At 41.0% G+C, this 21,069-nt stretch overlaps 1 protein-coding gene across 7 annotated transcripts; it reads right to left on the bottom strand.

Annotated features, from left to right (window-relative positions):
- Nucleotides 1-262: 262 nt before the first annotated feature.
- usp25 (ubiquitin specific peptidase 25) lies at nt 263-20,490 on the bottom strand. Of its 7 annotated transcripts, XM_057322009.1 has the most exons (27): nt 19,832-20,115; nt 17,967-18,090; nt 17,803-17,880; nt 17,553-17,697; nt 14,712-14,835; nt 14,380-14,542; nt 13,182-13,268; nt 12,006-12,143; nt 11,128-11,204; nt 10,792-10,865; nt 10,390-10,541; nt 9,565-9,692; nt 9,381-9,476; nt 9,111-9,275; nt 8,746-8,972; nt 8,536-8,606; nt 8,123-8,351; nt 7,755-7,979; nt 7,501-7,643; nt 6,889-7,062; nt 6,182-6,277; nt 5,106-5,284; nt 4,055-4,133; nt 3,118-3,197; nt 2,742-2,865; nt 1,716-1,911; nt 263-1,621 (listed from the first exon to the last, which is right to left on the bottom strand). In XM_057322009.1, exons 2-27 carry the CDS (start codon nt 17,973-17,975, stop codon nt 1,443-1,445), a joined length of 3,438 nt encoding a protein of 1,145 aa, XP_057177992.1. In that variant the 5' UTR covers nt 17,976-18,090; nt 19,832-20,115; the 3' UTR covers nt 263-1,442. The 7 variants fall into 7 exon arrangements, with proteins under 7 accessions (XP_057177992.1, XP_057177991.1, XP_057177990.1 ...); XM_057322008.1 differs by lacking the exons at nt 17,967-18,090; nt 19,832-20,115 and adding an exon at nt 20,245-20,490 and having other exon boundaries at nt 11,128-11,201; XM_057322007.1 differs by lacking the exons at nt 17,967-18,090; nt 19,832-20,115 and adding an exon at nt 20,245-20,490 and having other exon boundaries at nt 7,501-7,640.
- Nucleotides 20,491-21,069: the final 579 nt, after the last annotated feature.

A 21,069-nucleotide genomic window follows, 5' to 3' on the forward strand; every position in this document is an offset into this window, starting at 1 on the left:
AGTGGGTCATTCAGTGCACGGCTCTGGCAGAAATCAAATACAACAAAAGACTTCCTAGAAAGTTTATTCTTGCTTGTGTTCAACCCTTATGTAAAGAGGTTTAAATGTTTGCTTCTTGGAATTACTTGTTACACTTATAATTACTATTTACTTCAAAGGATTGTGTCGTTTTTAAAAAGGAAGCAATAACAAGTGGGAGTGGTCTCACGTGTGTTCCGCCTCTTAATGAGTATGCCTTTGTAAAATCCAAGAAAATCATGCATTTACAGTAGGTTTTGGTTTGTTTATTTGTGTCAGCTTTGTTTAATAGCTTTTTAAAATCATAAGCACAGAACAGGCTGCTCTGATGAAAAAAAGAAAAAAATAATCACACTCTTGACAAACATAAGGGTGTAAAAATATATACAATGATAGTCAGAGTAGACTTCTTTACGAGTGCATCCATCCAGGAAATTTCCACCAGTGTGAATGCTAAAATTCCAGTCCTAGTTGATGCTTGGCATCAAATCCCCATTTTTCCAATAGACCTGTGTGCACAACTTTGAAACAATGCATCAAAGCATTTCACCTCTGGACATTTTAATATGACGGCACAGCGATGGACTGTTAAAGACAGAATTGGCATACATAGTAATGTATTCGAATCAATTTTCTTTGGGATCAATTTTCTTTTGTTTGTGCCTTTTCGTTCAATACTTGGCTGTTCCTGTATCTGTAAAACTTTGTATGGTAAACCAAACTCAGGACGAGTCTAAAAAGGAGTCAAACCTATCCAAGTCCCTAGGGAAAACATACTCTGTTCTCTTTGAGATACCCAAAGTAGCATAGCACAGATTCACTCAATGCCAAGTTCAATAAAGATTAGGAACGTTTAAAAAAATATGTATCTGGCTTAAAAGAGCCATAAATAAAATTTTATTCTCTCAATGTATTAACAAGCCACAGGGTGCCCCATGTCTGCCAACCACAGCACTTAAAACTTGTTTTAAAGACCCATTCGTCCGGTCTGCAGACGCGTCTGAGAACCTCAAGCTTTTCAGTACACCATCCTTTAGAAAACACAAAAAACCTAATGTGATAACACGGTTACAAACTGGGATCACATGAGCAGAATGTTCCGCTTCTGATGTGAAAAGGGTCGACTGAGAACAAATAAAAACAAAAAATATTGAAATAAATCCTCAACCTCGTTTCACAAAGCTAAAGCTGCATGCGCTAATGTCTAAAGCACAGCCGTGGCGTTCTCAGTTTTAATGCTTTCTTTTTCTGTGCTCTTTTCATACCTTTCCCACTGTTGCATTAGCTTTAAAATAACAGAATTCTCAAAATAATAATAATAATACCAATGAAGATAAAATCTCTAGCAGCAAAAGAGAAAAGTAAGGTTCGGTAGGTTAGGGAAAGGCCTGCTTTGCGTGTTAGTGGAGGGAAATGACGTCAGCTCATCTGCCGTCTGCGGGGGTTCGACTCTGGGTGAGTGATGTCATGACCCGGCTGAAGCGCTCGCAGAGCTCTAGTGTAGAGTAGGAGGGGAGTTTGGGTGGGTCGTGAAAGCTTTTGATCTCGGTTGAGCAGTCGAGCAGCTTGGGCAGAAAGTCTGTGAGTTTCTCCTGGAGATTAGCTGGAGAAGATAAGGAGAAAGAAAGAGATTTTAAACCTTCTCTGCTTCTGTAAGACTTTCCTTCTGACATCTGACAAGCGTAAATTGAACTTACGTTCCATTTCCTGTCCCAGATATGAGCACCAGCGGTTCCTCATGTCCTCCACGGCCACCATGTCTTTCTCCTCCATCTCATCCACCAGCAGCAGCGGAATACAGGTCACCACCAGCTCGTTCATGATGCTCAGACCGGCGTTCACCTCGTTCTCCTCGCCCGTCTCAAACAGTGCGGCCGCATGCTCGTTCAGTTTCTGCAAACAAACATTCACATTGCGTTCACTCAAGATCGTGGGTGCAGGAACTCTGTATAAACAAAAATCAATAAACAAACGCCCGCAAGCCCTTGTCTGTTCGACAAAGCGTCCTCCTCGTCCGAGAGTGTTCCAGAGCTCTTTTTATTGACGTTAGATCCGTCGTTCTCACCGGGGCACTTAAAAGAACTTCGGAAACGGCAGTAAACTCAACGACCCCTTTCGCCGGAATTAGCAACTAGCTGGGACGCGCAAAAACACTGCAGTGCATTAGCTATGTCAATGTTAGCAGTATTTTCAATTAAAGCGAGCAGAGGGTAAACAGCACGCTTTGAGATGGAGCCAAGGCCTTTCGCAGCATTCGGAAAGGGTGAATCAAGGACAGCGACGAGCTTCCCGCTAATGTGTTTACACTCCATGCACCGTATGCTTCCTATTTCTGTACCGATGATTACATTACGAGCACAATGGCCGCACGGGGGTCATCGGGTGCAGAAGCGGTACTAGAACTAGATACTCGTACAGAAAATAACGTTCAAATGTTCGCTAAAGCTGATTCATGACGGACCTTTAAAACTTAATTCAAAGTGCTTTCAAACATTTCTTGTTTTAAAAAAGACGTTGGTTAATAATTGCATCTATCCAACCACACACAAACTGATTCATTTTAATGCACTTAGAACTCAAAGCTTATTGCAGTCACTAATGTTTACAGGAAAGTGTGCTTGCGAGGATTTCAGGGATTGTTGTGCTTTAGCACTGATCTGAGATCAGTGATCAGCTTTAGGACAGTTAGGTTCCGGCTGAAGGGAATTGGTTCATTGACTCACCAGCAGGCACTCTCTACGGTAATGGGCGATCAGCTCCTCATCATGGCCTCTGTACGGCCCTTTCACCAGGAGCTCTTTATTGTACTGATGGGCGTAAATCAGGTACATCAATCCTTCCACATAACTGCAGGAGAAAGAGCAATTTAATACAACATAATAATGATTTGTATCTGAAATGAACACAATGCAAACAAACACGAGACCATTTGTTCTTTCATATCCCAATGAAATGTACATACATACGTTTGGCAAGCTACATTTGATAAAAGCGAATATGCTGCCATCTAGTGGTAACATCGTGTACAGTGCTCGGTTTTTTGTTTTGCTCACTTTGTGTTTGCTATTACTTCTGTAAATGTCTCTAAGAGAGCTTCACCTTTTCTTCAGGAACAATTCCAGTCCAAATAACACGAACACTGTTGTATCGCGGAAATTCCTGTAGTCCTGATGCCACACCTGTCACCGCAGGAATAAGTCAGTCATTCAAGTTCAAGATCCAAACAATTTTGCCATGATCTTAATCATAAACCTTTACCAAAATGAACATTTAACAGCAAAATGTACAGCTATTGACTATATAATATGCCGTGGAAATTAAGTATTCTGTAAAAAAAAGTGTTTTCTACTATGAAAAATGTTATAATATAAAATAATATATACATTTCTATAGGTGCCATTTCAAGAATTCATTAATCGTACAATGTAATCTTTCAATGGGTAATTTGTACTGGAAAAATGGCATACTGTAAACTATATAACTAGCAATTATATAATTTGTCAATGATTGAGTTCACCCAAACTATTCACCCTGAAGTTGTTCCAAATATCTACTAATGTCTTTGTTCTGATGAACACAGAGAAACATATTTGGAAGAATGCTTGTAACCAAACAGTTCTTGGCCACCATTGACAACCATAGTAGGAAAAATCGCTTTATAAATTTCTTTGTTCTGTTGAACACAAAATAAGATATTTTGAAGAATATAAGAAGAACAGTTCTGGGGCACTTTTGATTACCATTGTAATTATTCCTACTATGGTAGTCAATGGTGGCCGAGAACTGTTTGGTTACAAGCATTCTTCCAAATATCTTTCTCCGTGTTCATCAGAACAAAGAAATTTATGCAGATTTGGAAGAAATTGAGGGCGAGAAAATGACAGAATTTCTTTTTTTGGGTGAACGGTCCCAATAAGGAAGCCAAACTATAATAAACAAACTAAAATTCTGCATCCTGTTTGCTACCTCGATTCAAAATTTGAAATTGAATTAGCATTTCCGTTTCAATTCTAAACAATGCACAACCCAGGCTCACCACGTATTCCTCCATGTTAACCTCGTCAGGTTTAATGAGTTCCAGTTTAGCGCGTGCTACCTTCATGATGTTTTTACACCTGCAGGGAAACAACACAGGCACCACATTAGCTCGGGCGAGGTGCTTTACAGAAACGAGGCGAGGCAGGAAGCTGTGGCCATAAATCATACTTTATTTCCCAAAACAAAACGGAAAACGCTCTCTGGAGCGTCGCATCTGAGGCGGCTCCTGCATCAATCTAATTACACTGCTCAAAATAGAGAAAGAAATCAATTTGCTTATGAATATGGATAACGTCTCTCACTGAAGCGTGCGGTCTGCTCTGGAGACGTGTAAGGTTGTGTAGTGAGACAAAAGCCTTTCGGGCGTGCAGACAGGAACTTGTTGGGTAACACAATGATGTGAAATGGTGGCGAGTGCTGTGACGAACTGATAATCTGTGTCAATGTGTCAGTCTGGAAAGCTCTGGGTTCCCTCTTGCAAAAATCAGTTATCAGTAAGCCGTCTAGATTTTTTTTGTGTGGCTAATGATTGTCTTTCATATTTGTCAATGTGAAATTAAGCGATGTGAATGAGTGTGTGGTACGAACTCCGTCAAAGGTTTAATTTCAAAGCGCTTTTACGCTAGAGTTTTTGGTACATGATGTTTAGTTGGTTTGTTTCTATAACAGTGATGGTAAATGCAGACTCCATAAGGTATTGTAATTGGATATTCGCCTTTCGGGCGTTATAATGTTTTCTGTAAATTGCTTTCATACCAATTACAATACCTTATTTTTTTTTTATTTTTTTTTTTTTTAAATCTAAATCTAAAAAAAAAAATAAGGTATTGTAATTGGTATGAAAGCAATTTACAGAAAACATTACTGATGGTGTAATTTGTTGGGGTGTCGAAAAAGTTTAACTTTGAAATCTTTGAATGTTATTGCATTAGACAACAATCAATAATCAATTACAATAACAAAGCAATGGAACTAAGTGTGAAACTAGCCTCAAATGCAACTATTGTATTTAGCTTAGTGTGTAGAGAGATGAATCGTATCATTTGTACCTCTCATCAAAGCCAAGGTTTCTGTCTGCAAATTGCATGAGCAAAGTTCTCTCCAGGATCTTCTTGGGCGCCTGGTTCTGTATGAAGTAAACGATGACGTGCTGTAGCCTATAGTCCCTCTCGGGAGGCGTGTCCTCCTGGGCAAACCTCAGTAACCGTGTGTACTCTACTTTCATTGCCTGTTAAAGACATAAAGGAAGAGGGAAACTTAGAGAAAAGCGGAAACCAATTTATAAAGCAAGAAATGTACTTTAACTGGACAACTAACTGAATATTGGTCTTATTTGTTTGTTTAAATGTAAAGTACATATTCCTTAGGCCAGACTAACAATGCAATGCAATGTTGGTTTATAATTAAAAATACTCTTTATACTCAGAAACAGTTACATTTAGCTGCAAAGAGATGCCGACAATATCCCCCACGACATGACACACCAGTGTTTGTTATTAAAACCTTACAAATTATAATACAAACACAAACCTAAACACCTTTAACTAATGTGGCAAACAAGTGTTGCCCTGCTCAATGAACAGTTCGATTAAAAACGTCTTTTATTTATCCCCTTAGGGTTGTTAAACTTGTTAACTTTTGACTCTTTTTTCGGTGGAACACAAAAGCAGATATTCTGAGAAATGTCTTGGTGGTTTTGTGGCCATACAATGGAACTCAATGAGGGGCAATGTTGTTTGGTTACCAACATTCTTCAAAATATCTTCTTTTGTGTTCTGCAGAAGAAAGTAAGTCATGCAGGCTTGGAATGACATGAGGGAGAGTAAATGATGAATTCATTTTTTGGTCAACTTTCCCTTCATTATAGCCGACTCCAACTGTTTCAGAGCACTGAAAAACTTGCCAAGTTGTCCAAGTAAACCATAAAACAAGACTGATCTCCAAATTCCATCTCTGGTGTTTAAAAAAAAAAAAACTGACAACAATCCATAAAATCATACGTGTGCCTCTTTAATCTGAAGAATAAGTCAAAGTGAGCTCACAGTGATGAGAAGCTCAGGGGAAGGGGGTGTGGTCAAAGAGCTAATAAGATGCATGAGGGCGTGGCATGCAGCAGGTCATGTACCTTGAAGAACGCTGCTTCAGGCCCACACTTGTCATAAACACTCCTGGATTTGCCAATGGCCATTATGACACCCTGCATGTTTGGGGTCATCATCGCCTGCCCAAGGAGGGAAGGATATTACTACACGCCTCCAAAACTCTCATTGGGCAGTCCGCATGCCAACCATACCACAGCTCAGCCAACAGCCAATGAATGCGTCACTTACTCACAGAGGCCAACCCACTGAGATTAACTAATTATTTACTGTATATAAACGCCAATTCAAAGTCATGCCCACAGCATTTACAATAAACCAAATAAAATCATGCTGTTATTATATCTTCCGATTAGTTTTCAATGCCATAGTTAGCGGCGCGGTCTGCAACGTGAATTCAAAAATAAACAGTCACATGATCTCAAGCCCATGCTACATGCTAAATCGTCATAAAGGAAAAACACTCAGGCAAGAACAAAAAATGTTTCTTATCATATGACATTTTAAAGGAGACTATTATTATCATCTCAAAGTCATGACATGGCACGACTGTGGGAAAAAAACAAAGTACAGTTAGTAAAGTGGGAGCCTTCGGGAGTAACTTGCAAATGATGTTATTCTGAAATGGGTTTGGCATGTCCGAGCAGGTTGTGAGGGGGATGCTGGGAGTTTCAGGGCTGCACATAAACTCATGCCCAAACACCCCGGTGGTTTGGGCATCCAGGAACTCTACCTCATCATCATAACCTCCCTCCTTCGACTGAATAACGAAGGTTCCTACATGAGGAATGGCCACCTCCACCACCCGCTGAGGTTCGGGCGGAGAGGAGGCGGAGTCGTCCTGCTCAGGGTCAGAGGGAGGGCAGGGGTCAGAGGTCACCTGGTGGTCAGGATGATATGACTGAGACTGAGAGAGACAGAAAGAGAAAAAGAGAGAAGCTCGCCGCAAGAGAAAGAACCAAGAGGATGAGTTTGTGTCCTCATGATGAAACGAATCCGATTCATCTTCGAGTTTTATTATTATTTCAGTGACAACATGATGGATACAAACTGTTTTGTTGAATCTAAATTAAACCCGAATGTGACTCTATGATTCAAAGATGTTAAGGTCTAATGGAGGAAGCAAAACAAACATTGTTTGCGCATAAAAAACGAACCGGATGGATTGAGAGCTTCTTTGGATATAGAGACTAATGAGAAAGCATGAACAGCATGATGTGGAAAACGAATGCGTATTTCGTGATTTTCGTCAATGTCATGAAAATCAATGGCACACACAAAATCCATCCAGTGTTTAGACCCACATCCGTTTCATCATACACACATGTATGTGGGCGTTTCTTACTGTGTTAAGGAGAGCCTCCGGGCTCTTCTCGTCGTGTTCAGCCGCAGCTTTGCTTATGGCTCTCTCTGTGTCCTCCTGCAGGTGTTTGGCGTCTCCGGTGGGTGACTGCTGCTCCATATATTCTGGTTCCTGCTGGGGGGCTGCTAGAGCGCCAGAGAATCCGTTTCAGGTAGTCATTTTAAATATTAAACTCAAAGTATACTTTGGATCTCAATACACACCACAAGAGCACGCACTGAGATCTGAAGACTCACCTGTGTTGTCTTGAGGACATGGTTCTGTGCTCATGGGCTGGGCGGCCACACTGGACGCTGCAGCCAGAGCCAGTTTCTCCTGCTGGAGTTTGCGGGCCTGAAGAGCGTCCCACTCCTCCATCTCTCTCTCAAAGAGCTTATTATCCGCCTCCACGTACTCCTTCAGATCTGAAGGGAGCTTGTCCAAACCGCTCAACATCTGCCCAGTCTCTTTATCGAACTCTTCTGAAGTAAACACAGAGACGGCAATTCCCATTTCAAGTTTTTTGTCAATATGAAAATTAAATGAATATCTTCTATATTTAACTGCTCAGCTTATTAACTGTACTGTTAGCAGATAGTAAACTAGCATATGCAAATGGTGTTACCTTCAATAAGGAAGGGTTTTTTATCATCAATGTACATGAGGCAGTAAGCGCTGGCGTTGCGATATCCACCAAAGGAGTCTCGGACCAGCTCTTCCCAGGACGATTTCGTCACAGAGATGTCATTGTATTTCATCCATCGCCGGTGATGTGGGTCGTAGATATACGCCCAGTAGTGACCTGCGTTAGCCTGACCCTCGTGGACCAGAACAGCATGCAACCGGTACGGAACCTGCAACATGGAACCATGCGGGATAAATGCACAACCCAGAGAATGACTTTTTTCTGTCGTTCTTTCCAATAAGGTCAGAAAACTATATTGATGCTATTGATTTGCTAATGCTAATTTTTGCTGTAGCTTAATTTTGTTTATTTGGACAAAAGCATCTGCCTAGTGCATAAATTGAATTTCTCACCTGCATCATGGACTTGTCAGAATACATGAGCTCAATAGTCCTGTGGATCCTGGATATACTAGCCTGCAGATCTGAAGGAAGGCCCAAACCGATCAGGATATACATAACAATAGTAATTGTCTAAATGTGTGTACATCTGGTTTGATCATGTCTGATAATGTAATGGCAGCATAAATGTGTGTAAAAATGTTTATATGCTTGTGTGTGTACCCCTGGTGTCGTTCTCCACCTCGCTCCTCCAGCGGTGCAGGCAGCCCTCCAGCACCCTCAGCTCCTCCTCTGTGACGTGTCGGGGGGCGGGGTGCATGGGCATGTCCGGCGGGACACGAGACTGAGTGAAAGGTTTATGGATCGGAACCCGCTGCTGTTGCTGCTGGGCTTGTGGACCTGTGCCCGAACCTTCCGCAGAGAGAGAGGCATCGGGCTGCTCCCCTACACTGCAGAATAAAACAACATCTCCAATAAACACCCAAAAAACATTAATAAATCCAGCCATTTGATCAATACAAAAAAAGGAAGTATACAAGTGTCTGACATCTTTCCAGAACAAAATATTAAGAACATCTGGTTCTTGCCTTGCTGCAGGTGGCACCTGTGCAGTTGTGCCACCAGGTGGGGCTGTTGTATCGATGTCTTCTACAGGCGACGTGCACACAGGCTTGCTGGATGCAAACTCCATGGCGTACTGAAGAACATCGGCTAGAGGAAACCGCTTGGGCCCTGAGCCGTAGCTCAGATACCTACACGACAACAGAGAACATTTGAGAACACAAAGAGAGAGAGAATGTTAGTTAACAGCAGGTTTAGCTCTTGATCTGAGCCGAGGATGGACTGAAATAACAAACCTCTCCAGTCGCTGCTGGAGGACTGTCAGGTGCTCCTTTAGTCTTCTGATCTCTTCTCGTTTTATCCGTGTGATATCTCTGTTCCTGTCCATGTACCTGAAATCAACCACACAACACTCACAGAAAACTGCACCGACAGCATCAACCGGTCACAGTAACAAATAAAAACAAATCTCACGCTCACCTGTCCATGTACAGCATGGAGGGAAACTCAAGCTTGTTATGAATCTTCTCAGGTCGACCTAAGGCTTGATTGAACTCAAATCTTGACAGTTCAAAGGTCAAAACAGGTGGGAATTCCGTGAACCAGTGCTGGAATTAAATGCAATATAGTTTAACAACTAGATTTTAACATTGATGCTGGCTCTTGTCAACAAAATCATTTTAGCATTTTCTCAACCCCTGTATGTCTTTCTTCTGCAGAACACAAAAGTTGATATTTTTGATAGAACGTTGGAAACCTAACATTGAACCCCATTGACTTCGATTGTATGAACACAAAACCACTTTAAACAACACGAGGGTGAATCAATCGTGACAGGATTTTTTATTTTGGAGGAATTCTTAAATTTCAGTCTTTCTTTCCAAGCATGCTTCATGTGACCCATCCGAGCACCACCCTGTGTGCCGACAACTAGGATGAGTGCTGTTTACCTGGCTCTGCCGAGCACATCGCTCTCTGAGCCCTGTGCACTGGGCTTTTAAAATCCCAGCCTGAGCAGGATTATTGGTGCTCAGAATAACACACACAAGAGAATCTCGTCCTTTATTCGCACTCATCTGAAGTAATTAGCAGGAAGCAGCTGCAGAGGGATCTGCCCGGGGCCGCTCTGATGACTGAAAAGCCATTATATAAACATCTCGGTCAAAGGTCACGTGTTTTTCCCATAGCAAAGATCATGATTGGATGAGAAAAGGAGGACGGTCTTAGAAAGGAAAGAGTTTCAGATCTGTAGAGATCTCTTTTCAGAGCACCAGGGTGGAAAATAAAGACACTGTCATTACAAACCTCCTGTCCTGATTTGGCGGAGTTCTCGGCAGAATGCAAAGACTCGATCTCGCCCTCGATCATGGCAGCTTCTAAGCACTCGTGCAGGTCTTTGAAGCCGTTCACCTGGAGAGGGTACTGGCCAAACATCTCTGTGTTCTCGAACTTCTTTCCTGTGAAAACAGTGACATCCCTTAGTGCATTACAGTGGAATCAAGATGTCCATTTTTGATCAGTATATTTTTATTAAGTCAGGAAATCAAACCAGCTATGATCCTGTCATGTTTAAAAAGCAAATTGTCACTTAAACGTCAAGGGACAGTATATGATTCAAGACCATGAATTTCCACGTCAAACGACGCAAGTCACTTTTCATTCCCTACTACAAGACATATAATATGTGGATAAAACCCTTCGCCTCACCTTCCAGAACGCCCACGGCCAGAAACCTCCCGTAAAACAGCTCAACCATCGGGTTCTTTGGCTTCTCTCCATCCCTGTGTAGAAAAAGAACAAATATGGAGTCACAATGGGCTGGAAATGTTCTGCATTGGAGTCACACAGAGAGTCTACAGTGGGTATTTAGCGGTGCTAATTGAAGTCATGCAGGTTAATGTACTGCACTAAACATCATTATTGTCCAACCGCTCCAGACGAATATCTGGTGCGATCATACATCATTCAGAGAGACACAGAGGGAAGGAGTGTGAAGCTGTGAGTTCACCATCAGCTCTTCTGGTGGGCCGTGTAGGGTCTCACCTGTCCTCCTCTGCCTTTATCTGAAACGCGTCTTCCAGCCAGTCCAAGAGTTTATGGGTGAACTCGCTAACGTCCTGCTGTACAAACAAACACAACGTCAACAAATGTTTTCTTTTTTGTCTTAAAAAACATGTTTGCCAAACCTATTAAAAAAGCCTAAAAACAGCATTAAATATCAGGGTTTGATGCTACATTTATCCATTTTAACAGAATAAGTATAGAACAGCAATCTGCGGTGAAAGATTTCATGAAAATGGGAAGGGCTCGGCACTCCTAATTAGGTTAGGTTAATTAATTCTTAAATAATCGTCTCATCGCAATTATTTGACTTAATTGCAATTATTTCAGATAACCGCAATTATTGCAAATCCTTAGAAAACAAGGGTGACCTGCCGCATTTTACATCCACCGTCCTTGATCTGCACTCACTGTTACGTTCGAATGACGTTTCTTCATCATTTGAGTTGTATCAGATTTTTATTTTTTGTGTTTATAAGTTTATTAAAGCGATTCCAGATTTGCTGCATCTACACAGCAAGACGACATCAAACTCATCCCCTATTTCATTCTGTTAAAACAGTCTTTTCTGTTAAGGTCACTCTAAAGGGAATGTTAATAGTCATTTACATAATTTTCACATTTCTCAACGTATTTATATTTGATTCATTGAATAAATTCATTGTAATTAATCATTATAATTCTCAAAGCCTTTGAACAGACAATTAATTGCCATAATCGCAATTATTTAATAGACAATTAATCGTCAGCCAAATTTCATAATCGTGACAGCCCTACTCTTAATGTCATCTGTCATTGGTCAGCTTTGATGTGTTTTAATAACAATTCTCCTATTTAAAATTTCAACCATTAAAGCTTACCTGCTGAGATTCACTGGACTTAAAGGCATCCTTGAGGATCTCTACGGCTCTAGATGGGTCCACGTATTTCCGCTTGGAACCCACCAGTAAGGAGAAGAGGCATCTGAGCTCCTGCATGAAGGGCAGGTTCCTGTGCTCCTACAGAAAGAACAAAACTTTTAGACATTGGAACAGTAATGTATTGAAAAGAATTATATGTTTAACAAAAATAGAAACCAAGCCACCGATAAAATGTCTTAACCGGTTAATCACTTAACCGTGTCCTGTCTAGCTAGAACCAACTCTCTGTGTAATAACTTCAAGATGGTTGGATGAGACAACTTAAAACTTCAATGCCACACGAGTCTGAAACATTTGTGAGCTCATTTCGGCTGGATTTTCCTCAAAGTACGGTTTGTGCTTTCATTGAAAATTGAATTAAAGTCTAGCAAAAGTAAGACCTTCTCTACTGACCGGGGAGATGAAGAGAAATGGCACTATCGAGAGAGAAATAGATTAATCCAGGGCTCTGTGGTCTCCTAACGGAAGATCGAGATGAGCCCAGATTAGCGGCCATGTTTGCTGACCCCGTTTACAAGCTCGGGGCCCGCAGAAAGAAAGAAATGACAAAGATAGCTGCTGGCCTTCCGAGACGGACGCTTTCCACTGCACTCACACTTAAATACAGCAGGAGACGACTCCCGTGACAACTGACACATAAAGAAGCTTTAAAAGCACTTCCATGGGTTCACCTCCCCTGGACACAAGCCTCTCAGATGAGTGAAAACCCAAGGGGGAGTCAAACAAGGTCACCAGATTTAAAAATGTGTCTCAAAGTAAGCAAAGCTATGATGGCACATGAGCAGTCGTTAAAGGGATAGTTCACCCAAAAATGAAAAAAAAGTCATCACCTCCTCACCTTCATGTCATTACAAACCTGTATGTTTTACTTTTTTCTGCAGAACACAAAAGAAGCTATTTTGGAGAACGTTGGTAACCGAACAACATTGGCCCTCATTGACTTCCATTGTGTGAACACAAAACCACTGAGACATTTCTCAAAATATCTTCCTTTGTTTTCTACGAAGAAAGAGTCACAAACAGGTTTTGTATATGATAAATAATGGAAGAATTTTATTTTTGGGGTGAACTATCCCTTTAACCGCAGTCGAGTGGAGTCTGCGCATGTGATTTTACCTTCTGATTGCGGGGCAGGTCCTGCATCCGTGCAGGGGGTGAATAATGCAACACCAGCCTCTGGAACTCCAGCAGGTTGAACAGAGACTGTAAAGAGATAAATATGGCTATTTGAGAAAAGCACATACCACATGTGAACGTCAACACAACCTTGGATGATTCATCAGACAAAATAAACAGGTCGCAAGCTACTCTCAAAAATGACATTTTTTCGTGCTCACTCAAAGCGTCACTATAGTCATCATGGGAAATGACTGACAGCTTGTTTTGGTGATAGATTTACACATTCAGATCTATAAATCCAGCGAGCTCTGTGCGCCACGCTGCCTGTGGTTATCACACGGACAAGGGCTTCTTCAGGAATCAGGTTACACACGGGAGGTAAACAGCATGTGACAGCACTCAGCAGTCCTTAATCGTGTGTCTATACACGGTTCATGTTCTGACACCATGTTAGAGACACAAACATCAGCTCTCAGTAAAACCTGAAGTCATCAAAAAGTAAAGACGATTCCTCTATTACGCTAGCAAAATGACTATTCCAGTCTGCAATCCATCTGGATCATGTGCTATAATACAACTGTATGATCATTACAAGAAAAACCTGATCGGATGAGCTGTGTATTAAAGGGACAGTTCACACAAAAACAAATTTCTGTCATCATTAACTCACCCTCGACTTGTTCCAAATCTGTATAAATTCCTTTGTTCTGATGAACACAGAGAAAGATATTTGGAAGAATGCTTGTAACCAAACAGATCTTGGCCACCGTTGACTACCATAGTAGGAAAAATGTCTTTATAAATTTCTTTGTTCTGATTAACACAGAAGAAGATATTTTGAAGAATGTAGAAAAGCAAACAGTTCTGGGGCACTTTTGACTGCCATTGTCATTTTTCTTACTATGGTAGTCAATGGTGGCCAAGAACTGTCTGGTTACAAGCATTCTTCCAAATATCTTTCTCTGTGTTCATCAGCACAAAGAATTTATACAGATTTGGAACAACTTGAGGGTGAGTGACAGATGACAGAATTTTCATTTTTGGGTGAAATGTTCCTTTAAGAGCTGTTGTAACCAGTTACATTTTCATTTGTTGCTTTCATTAGTTTAAATGGTTTATTAAATAAGCAAATGTGTTTGCTAGTGTCTGATAGAGATTAACTGAACGCAGTGCGTATACGCCAGCTGACACTGACCTGTATAACCGCACTGAACCAGCACGTGTTTCCCACGTTCTTCAGCCCTACGGGACAGTTCTCCTGTCGCTTCCTGTCGTGAGGATTGGGCGAATCGCTCCATACCTCTGTGTGCGTACGTTTCAGGCTAGCCTTGTTCTCGGCAATGCTGGCCTCCAGAACTCTAAAGCACAGAGAAACCAAATGTTTATAAATCCGTCAAGAACCAAAATGTAATTGACTCAATATTCAGTTACACAACAACACATCACATTGTTGCATTCCTGAATGAATCACTATTTCTTCTCTTGAGATGCGTAACACAAAACTGAAAGAGAATTGTGGGAACGTACCTGCTGATGGCCTGCTCTTCATCTGTGATGCCTGTCTCCCTGAAGGCCCTGCTTGACTCTTCCAAACTGAGGGCGATGGCTCGCTGAAGGTCATCTTTATCGTCTCCAGTGAGATCGATTACATCTGAAATGATCAGACACTTTTAATCTCATGTTACCGGCATTGAACCATCAAAAACCACATAAGAACCCTTAAAGGGATAGTTCACCCAAAAATGAAAATTCTGTCATCATCTACTTACTCTCAAATTGTTTTAAATCTTTATTAATTTCTTATATTTATTTTGAAGCACGTGGGAAACAGTTATGGGGCACTAAACTACCATAGTAGTTTGCACCAGAACCCTTAGTTTACAAACATTCTTCCAAATATCTTCAATTGTGTACAGTGGAACAAAGAAATTTATACAGGTTTGAAGCAACCTGAAGGTGAGTAAATGATGACATTTTTGGGTGAACTATCCCTTTAAAGAACAGTAACAGACCAAGTGATCTACCAAGACCAGGCTATTTATTGCATGTTTAAATGTTGATTTGAATAGTGTTTAGGTTTTAGCCTATATAGCTATGCCTGAAAAGCATTTCTGAGCATCATGTGTGCTCAAACTTCACACAAAACCCAACTCACTTCATAAGGCTATCAGTCCTTTAAGTCGCTTTGTCGCCGCGAGTCACTGGTGGAGTAAATCGAGGCGTTATGCCCGTGCCAAGAGCACAAATAAAACACACAAAAGGATGCCAAACTTAAAGAGCAGGTTTCATGAATCTCATAAAATTACCGGCATTTCAGTGTGTAACGTAGCTTTCCTTCAATTTTGACGATCTGCAAAGTTGTTATTCCAAAAAGTCCATGATAAATTAAGATATTGGCTTCCAAAGTAAGGAGTCGACTCCGAACCGCCCAAACAAATCGTTAGGCTTTAGAATCTTTTGAGTGTAACATCGATACGTCACAGTGTAACGCATCAGCACAATCCCCGCCTTCCCGCCAAACAGGAACACTCTGACCTGCCCACTAGCACTTCAGGTAGTGTTGCGTATACAACATGTCGAGGGGACGCTGTGTTTTGTGCTGTGAACGCAAATGTACTTTGTTTTCGCTGCCAAAGGATGACGATGTGAAGGATCAGTGGTTACATTTTTTTTTCCACGATACCACTGCAGTACAATTCCAACCTTGTGTAATGTGCTCGTCATTTTACCGACGACTGCTTTTCAAATTCTGGCGAGTTCAACGCGGGATTTGCCAGCCGCTAGACCCTTAAAGATAAGTCAATACCAACTTTATTTGGACTAACAAGCGTCTCAGAACCACAAGCTGTAAGTATGATAAATACGTTATGTGTACCTGTTAAATTGAGTGCTTACAATATACGTTAAAGTAAATGTGCTAATCCGTGTTGTATATTTAGTACAGCTGTAGGTTTCCAGGTAAACAACGTATAAATTAACAGTGTTACAGTTTTAATAATCCAACTCTTACCTAATAATGTGGCGGTTATTGTAGACTGCTGTCGTTCTACATGTCGTAGTATTGTACAAACTGAATCCCTTTATCGTTTAGTCACGGTAGCACTTTGCTAACGTGTCTCACATTATGGTTTTGTCAAGTGTGCAAAGTTTAGCTGTGGTCACGATCCCCTTCAAACAAAACGGTTTGCTTGTCATTATTTAAAAAACGGACTACAGCACTATATCATTTTATTATGTAAAGGTGTGTGCATTATCTTTGGAAGCTCTCGCTAACTTGCTCAGTTACTCCTCTCTGTATAATCAAAGTAATGATCAACTTTTGGATAGAGCCGTTGTTGTTCTCCCACAGCTATGACGAAAAAAGATCAACAGAAAACAATAGTCTGAATGGTTTATGAAGATAAGTTTATGAAGATAAAAACTTGTGATATGGTAATACTGATGCCATTTTTACACACAGCGTCTTTGTTTACAAAAACCTTCCTGAGATAAGAACTGTTGTAATGGGCGTTTCGTTTCTGACACGCAGTGTATGAAGAAAGACCAATCACAACTGATTGGACCAGTTGGCCAATCGGAGCACACTGGACATGTGGTAGGGAGGAGTTTAGAGAAGCGGAACATTTGAACAGCTTCGGAGGAATCGTTTAGGGATCTTTGAGAAATGGATAGATACTAAATGCTTATTTTAAGAAAATAGCACCGTTTTTTTTACCTTTGATGCATTTGAACATGTTGTTGGGGTCTCTAATACAACATTAGGACACTTACAAAAACCTTGAAACCTGCTCTTTAAATTCCCCATCAGCATTTCCTAAGCACTAGGGTTGGGATATTTCGTCACTGTTTAAAGCAAGCGGGGAGAACTGACAGGAAAATACTTTAAATCTCCGGATCTCTCAGATTGCTGTTTGTTAGTGTGCATGTATGTGTGTATTTATAAGTGTGCTGCCAGAACACCCACTGTTACGAGTTACATAATGCTCCAGTTATGAGTGTCTCTTTCCAAAAGAGGAATTTGAGCACAACTTGTGCCATAACTGTACGTTCTTCGATCTGACACTGTAGTGATTGGACAACTCACAGTTGTGCTTAGTGTTTACTGGTTAGAAAATCAATCCGAAATTCCCCTGAACCACAAAATGTAACCGCTTTCTTAGATATAAGACTTAATAATAAGCTTGTCAAGTAATCTTAGCATTAATCTTATCAAATTCCCTTGACGGGAAACAGTTGGCCGACCGTCGGGAACAGAACATTTGCAGCTGGTTCTACGTCTGCATCCTGGCATTTCATGGCACTGCATCAGAGCAGCGTAACCTTCCCCTGGATACCAGCCAATCATTGTTCTGAGATTTTAATACGTACTTGTGTCAGCCTGGCTGCCCACGCTGATGTATCTATCGTTGGCAATTTGAGCTGTCTGGTAGTAGGTGGCTTCATCTTGCTGCGGTACCTTGGCATTCTTCTCCGTGAGGAAGGCAACCGCCTCGGCTAGGTCACCGTTACTGACCTAAACCCGAACAGAGTGATGTCTAAACATCAGACACACTGACCAAACCTACCTCATACATAAATATAAAACAGCACAAAACTAATATTATATGTGACAGTTCACCTGAAGGGCTTGCTGCAATAGCTGAACATCTGTGGTTCCAGTAACTTCCCTCAGCTGGTTCAGTAATGTCTGCTGGTGCTGTAAAACAAACAAAAAGCAAGATGGGTTAACTCAAGGGGATCCATTTAGATACACATATATAGATATCCACATTGTGAGCTCACTTCTTCCATTGCTCACTACTGACGTTCTGGTATGGGTGTGGTCTGCCAACATCACGGTTCAGTCAGCTTTATCCTCTAAATTGGTACAAGCACAAAACCATGTACCGTGTTTTTATACCTCATGCTGCAAACAAAAACGTCAAGAGCAAGGTTGTCAAGACCAGGATGCACAGTGTTCCGCTGAGAAGCAACATGTTCAGGTGCACGATGAGAACTTGATAGTTGCTGGAATTACCCAAATTAATATAATACAGCAAGAAAATGAAAATCTAAAGAGGTGTTTTTAGCAAGTCAGAACAAGCTGTGAAGTGGACGAGATGTTATTGTAATAGTCAAGTCTGGCGCTGCACAACCAGGATCCAACTCAGAAGCGTCAGACGACAGACGCACACCTCTGCTTGAGCAAACGCCAAGTACGGCCACGTCCCTTTTATCACAGCGCTGGCTGTGATCAGGCCCAGCATGAGTCAAGCACGGTCTGTGTCGGCCTTAGGAGGAAACAACAGCACTCCACCCAAGACTGAAATGAGGAGTGACTGATTCTTTCTATTCATCAGACTATTTAATATGACCTTATACAGAGGACAAACAATTCTCCAACTGTACCAGAGATCAAGTTGTCTTACCACAATACAATTTTTTCGAGGATTCATCTCGTCATTTCTTGTGCCAGTGTTTTCTCTCATATGTAGCCAGAACCAAACCCTAAGTCTGGGTTACATAACAAACTCAATGCCAGGGGTGAAAGGATGCTGCGCTGACCTATTAACTTTCTGATCAAGATATGACATGAAACGTGGAATGTGTGGAGCGCGCATGTCCTAACACTCAGTGTTGAAGGTGAACACCCCACCCAGCCTGCCTCTGGTATGGACGACCTGGCCAGAGTAACACACATTTCTCAAGAGTAACATGATAAAGCTGCACAAGCTCTGTGCCAAGTTAAGGCGGGTGAAAGTAAAACCTAACTGTTCACTTTCAATTACTGCGAAATACATAGATTATTGATTTCCCAACACCTGCTGTTACTTACAGCAAACAATCAAGTTTGAATAAATGTTTCTTATTTACCCATTCAATTACTGCATAGGGACCAAAATAATCTGGTACATAATCCATAAACGTAACGAAATACCTGACCAGAGATTTTAATATGGAACAAAACCTTCGGTTTTAAATGTTAAATACACTGCAGCAAACAGCTAGCCCTTATATAAATGAACAACGCTTTTACTATAGCAACCATAGTTGTTTCACTTGTAGTAAAACCATAGTAACCACAAATTTACTATAGTCTCACCTCAACAACCAAAGTTTAACCGCGGTGTTTGTGGTAAAATTATGGTAATAACAAATAGTATTCAAACTGCCAAAAAGGTTACCACAATTCAATTATTTAATTTCTCCTAAGGGTGTTCAAAAGAGAGTCATGCGTATAAACAGATTTAGTTTCAACCCACAAAATATTATATGACATAACTAACAGGAAATAAACACCTAATGTTTACAAATAAATTCCAACCACAAAATACACTATGACGCACCCAGTAAAGAGCTCGGGTGTTTAGAGACGTCAATAATTTACACCCACATAAACTCACAGTAATAAGAAAGTTGTTTACAAATAAACCTACAAAACAATAATTTGAAAGAAATCGACTAGCAACTACAATAAGACGACATTTAAATCAACAATAACAGAAATATATACCACTAACCACCAAGAAAAGCCCAGTGTTTACAAACACAAGGACGCAATATCTCCACCGTATCTAGCAAAATAATGCAGTGACAGAACATAAACACAACCAAATAAATCAAACAAAAACTCAATATTGAGTTATTAAATCAATTTAAACACTCACAGACACTATGTTGAGGATTAGGTGAGATTTAATTGAGTGGAAGTGAGATTTCAGTGTGTCATGCCGAAGTTTAGCATTTGTAGCCGTTAGCGCACACACCCGTCAATTTCGCACCTTTATTATAGTTTTGCGTGCGTGTGCTCTTTTGTTTTCAGTTCACTGATATCACAAACATGTAAAACCGTTTAAATTTTTTGAAATGTATAAGCTTACACGCGTAGATTTAAGTTAAATAAAAGTAAACACAGAAACGTGGGGCGCGGCTACTGTCATGCTAACGCTAGGCCGCAGCAATCAAACTGACCCGCAGAAACTTTGCACGCGCCCACAAACCTAGTTATGACACCGACCGAACCGAGTCGAACCGAACTGGGCCGAACCAGGTCTGCGTGTTCGGACGGCGAGCCCCGTACCTTTTGAGAGTGCTGCTGCAGGACATTCTGCTCCACGGTCATGGCCGGTTCCGATCCAGGCGAAATGGATTTAGGTTCGAGAGTAAAACACGGAGCATACAGGAGCTAGATGAGTTTCTGATGGCAGAGGTTAAAAGAGAAGATCTCCCGTACTCATTCGCGCTGCAACGGCGCCATAGCGAACACGAGCAGCATAGACTCATCTGACAACTCTGACATCCATTAGCTGGGTCTGAATCACACACACACTGGCGCCTACGTCAGAGTGATGGAGTAAACACGCAAAACAATACTCACACAACCAAAATAATGCTCACATAATCAAAACAATATTTACATAAAACAAAACACAGGCCCTTACTTAAAAACGACGAAAATACACACCTTAAAACATGGACAACAAAACAATATTCATACACAGTAAAATCGCCAGTGTTAAAAAAAGGTCAAATTAACACTCACGGTGTATATATAATCCACACTCTCAAAATGTGGATTATATAAACACTGTGAGAGTTAATTTGACCCTTTTTAACACTGGCGATTTTGCTGTATACAAACACTCCTGCTTCAGTATCCCCATATGACATTTTGTCGATTGTATATTTTTACATATATTTTTATTCATGATCTTTATTTTGTGTAATCGTGTTTGTTTTTGTGCTCTGGAAGCGGTCTAACCACGAACATTCCTTGTGTCCATAAGCTTACTTGGCAATAAAAGCTCCGTTCTTTCATTGGTTCAGTCATTCATTCAAAACTAAACCAACAACGCAAACGTGGATTTTTTTAAGACACACCCACAACACAAAACACGTGCACAGA

The sequence above is a fragment of the Triplophysa rosa genome, linkage group LG22, assembly GCF_024868665.1.
Source record: "Triplophysa rosa linkage group LG22, Trosa_1v2, whole genome shotgun sequence".
NCBI lineage: Eukaryota > Metazoa > Chordata > Actinopteri > Cypriniformes > Nemacheilidae > Triplophysa > Triplophysa rosa.

Excerpts from the sequence above, each read along its gene's own strand:
- usp25 (XM_057322006.1), bottom strand. The coding sequence starts at position 20,286 with ATGACCGTGGAGCAGAATGTCCTGCAGCAGCACTCTCAAAAG. Across the intron at positions 9,276-9,380 it reads CTCCAGCAGCGACTGGAGAG|GTATCTGAGCTACGGCTCAG; the intron begins GTTTGTTATTTC and ends GTTGTCGTGTAG. Across the intron at positions 3,198-4,054 it reads TTAACATGGAGGAATACGTG|GTGTGGCATCAGGACTACAG; the intron begins GTGAGCCTGGGT and ends CTGCGGTGACAG.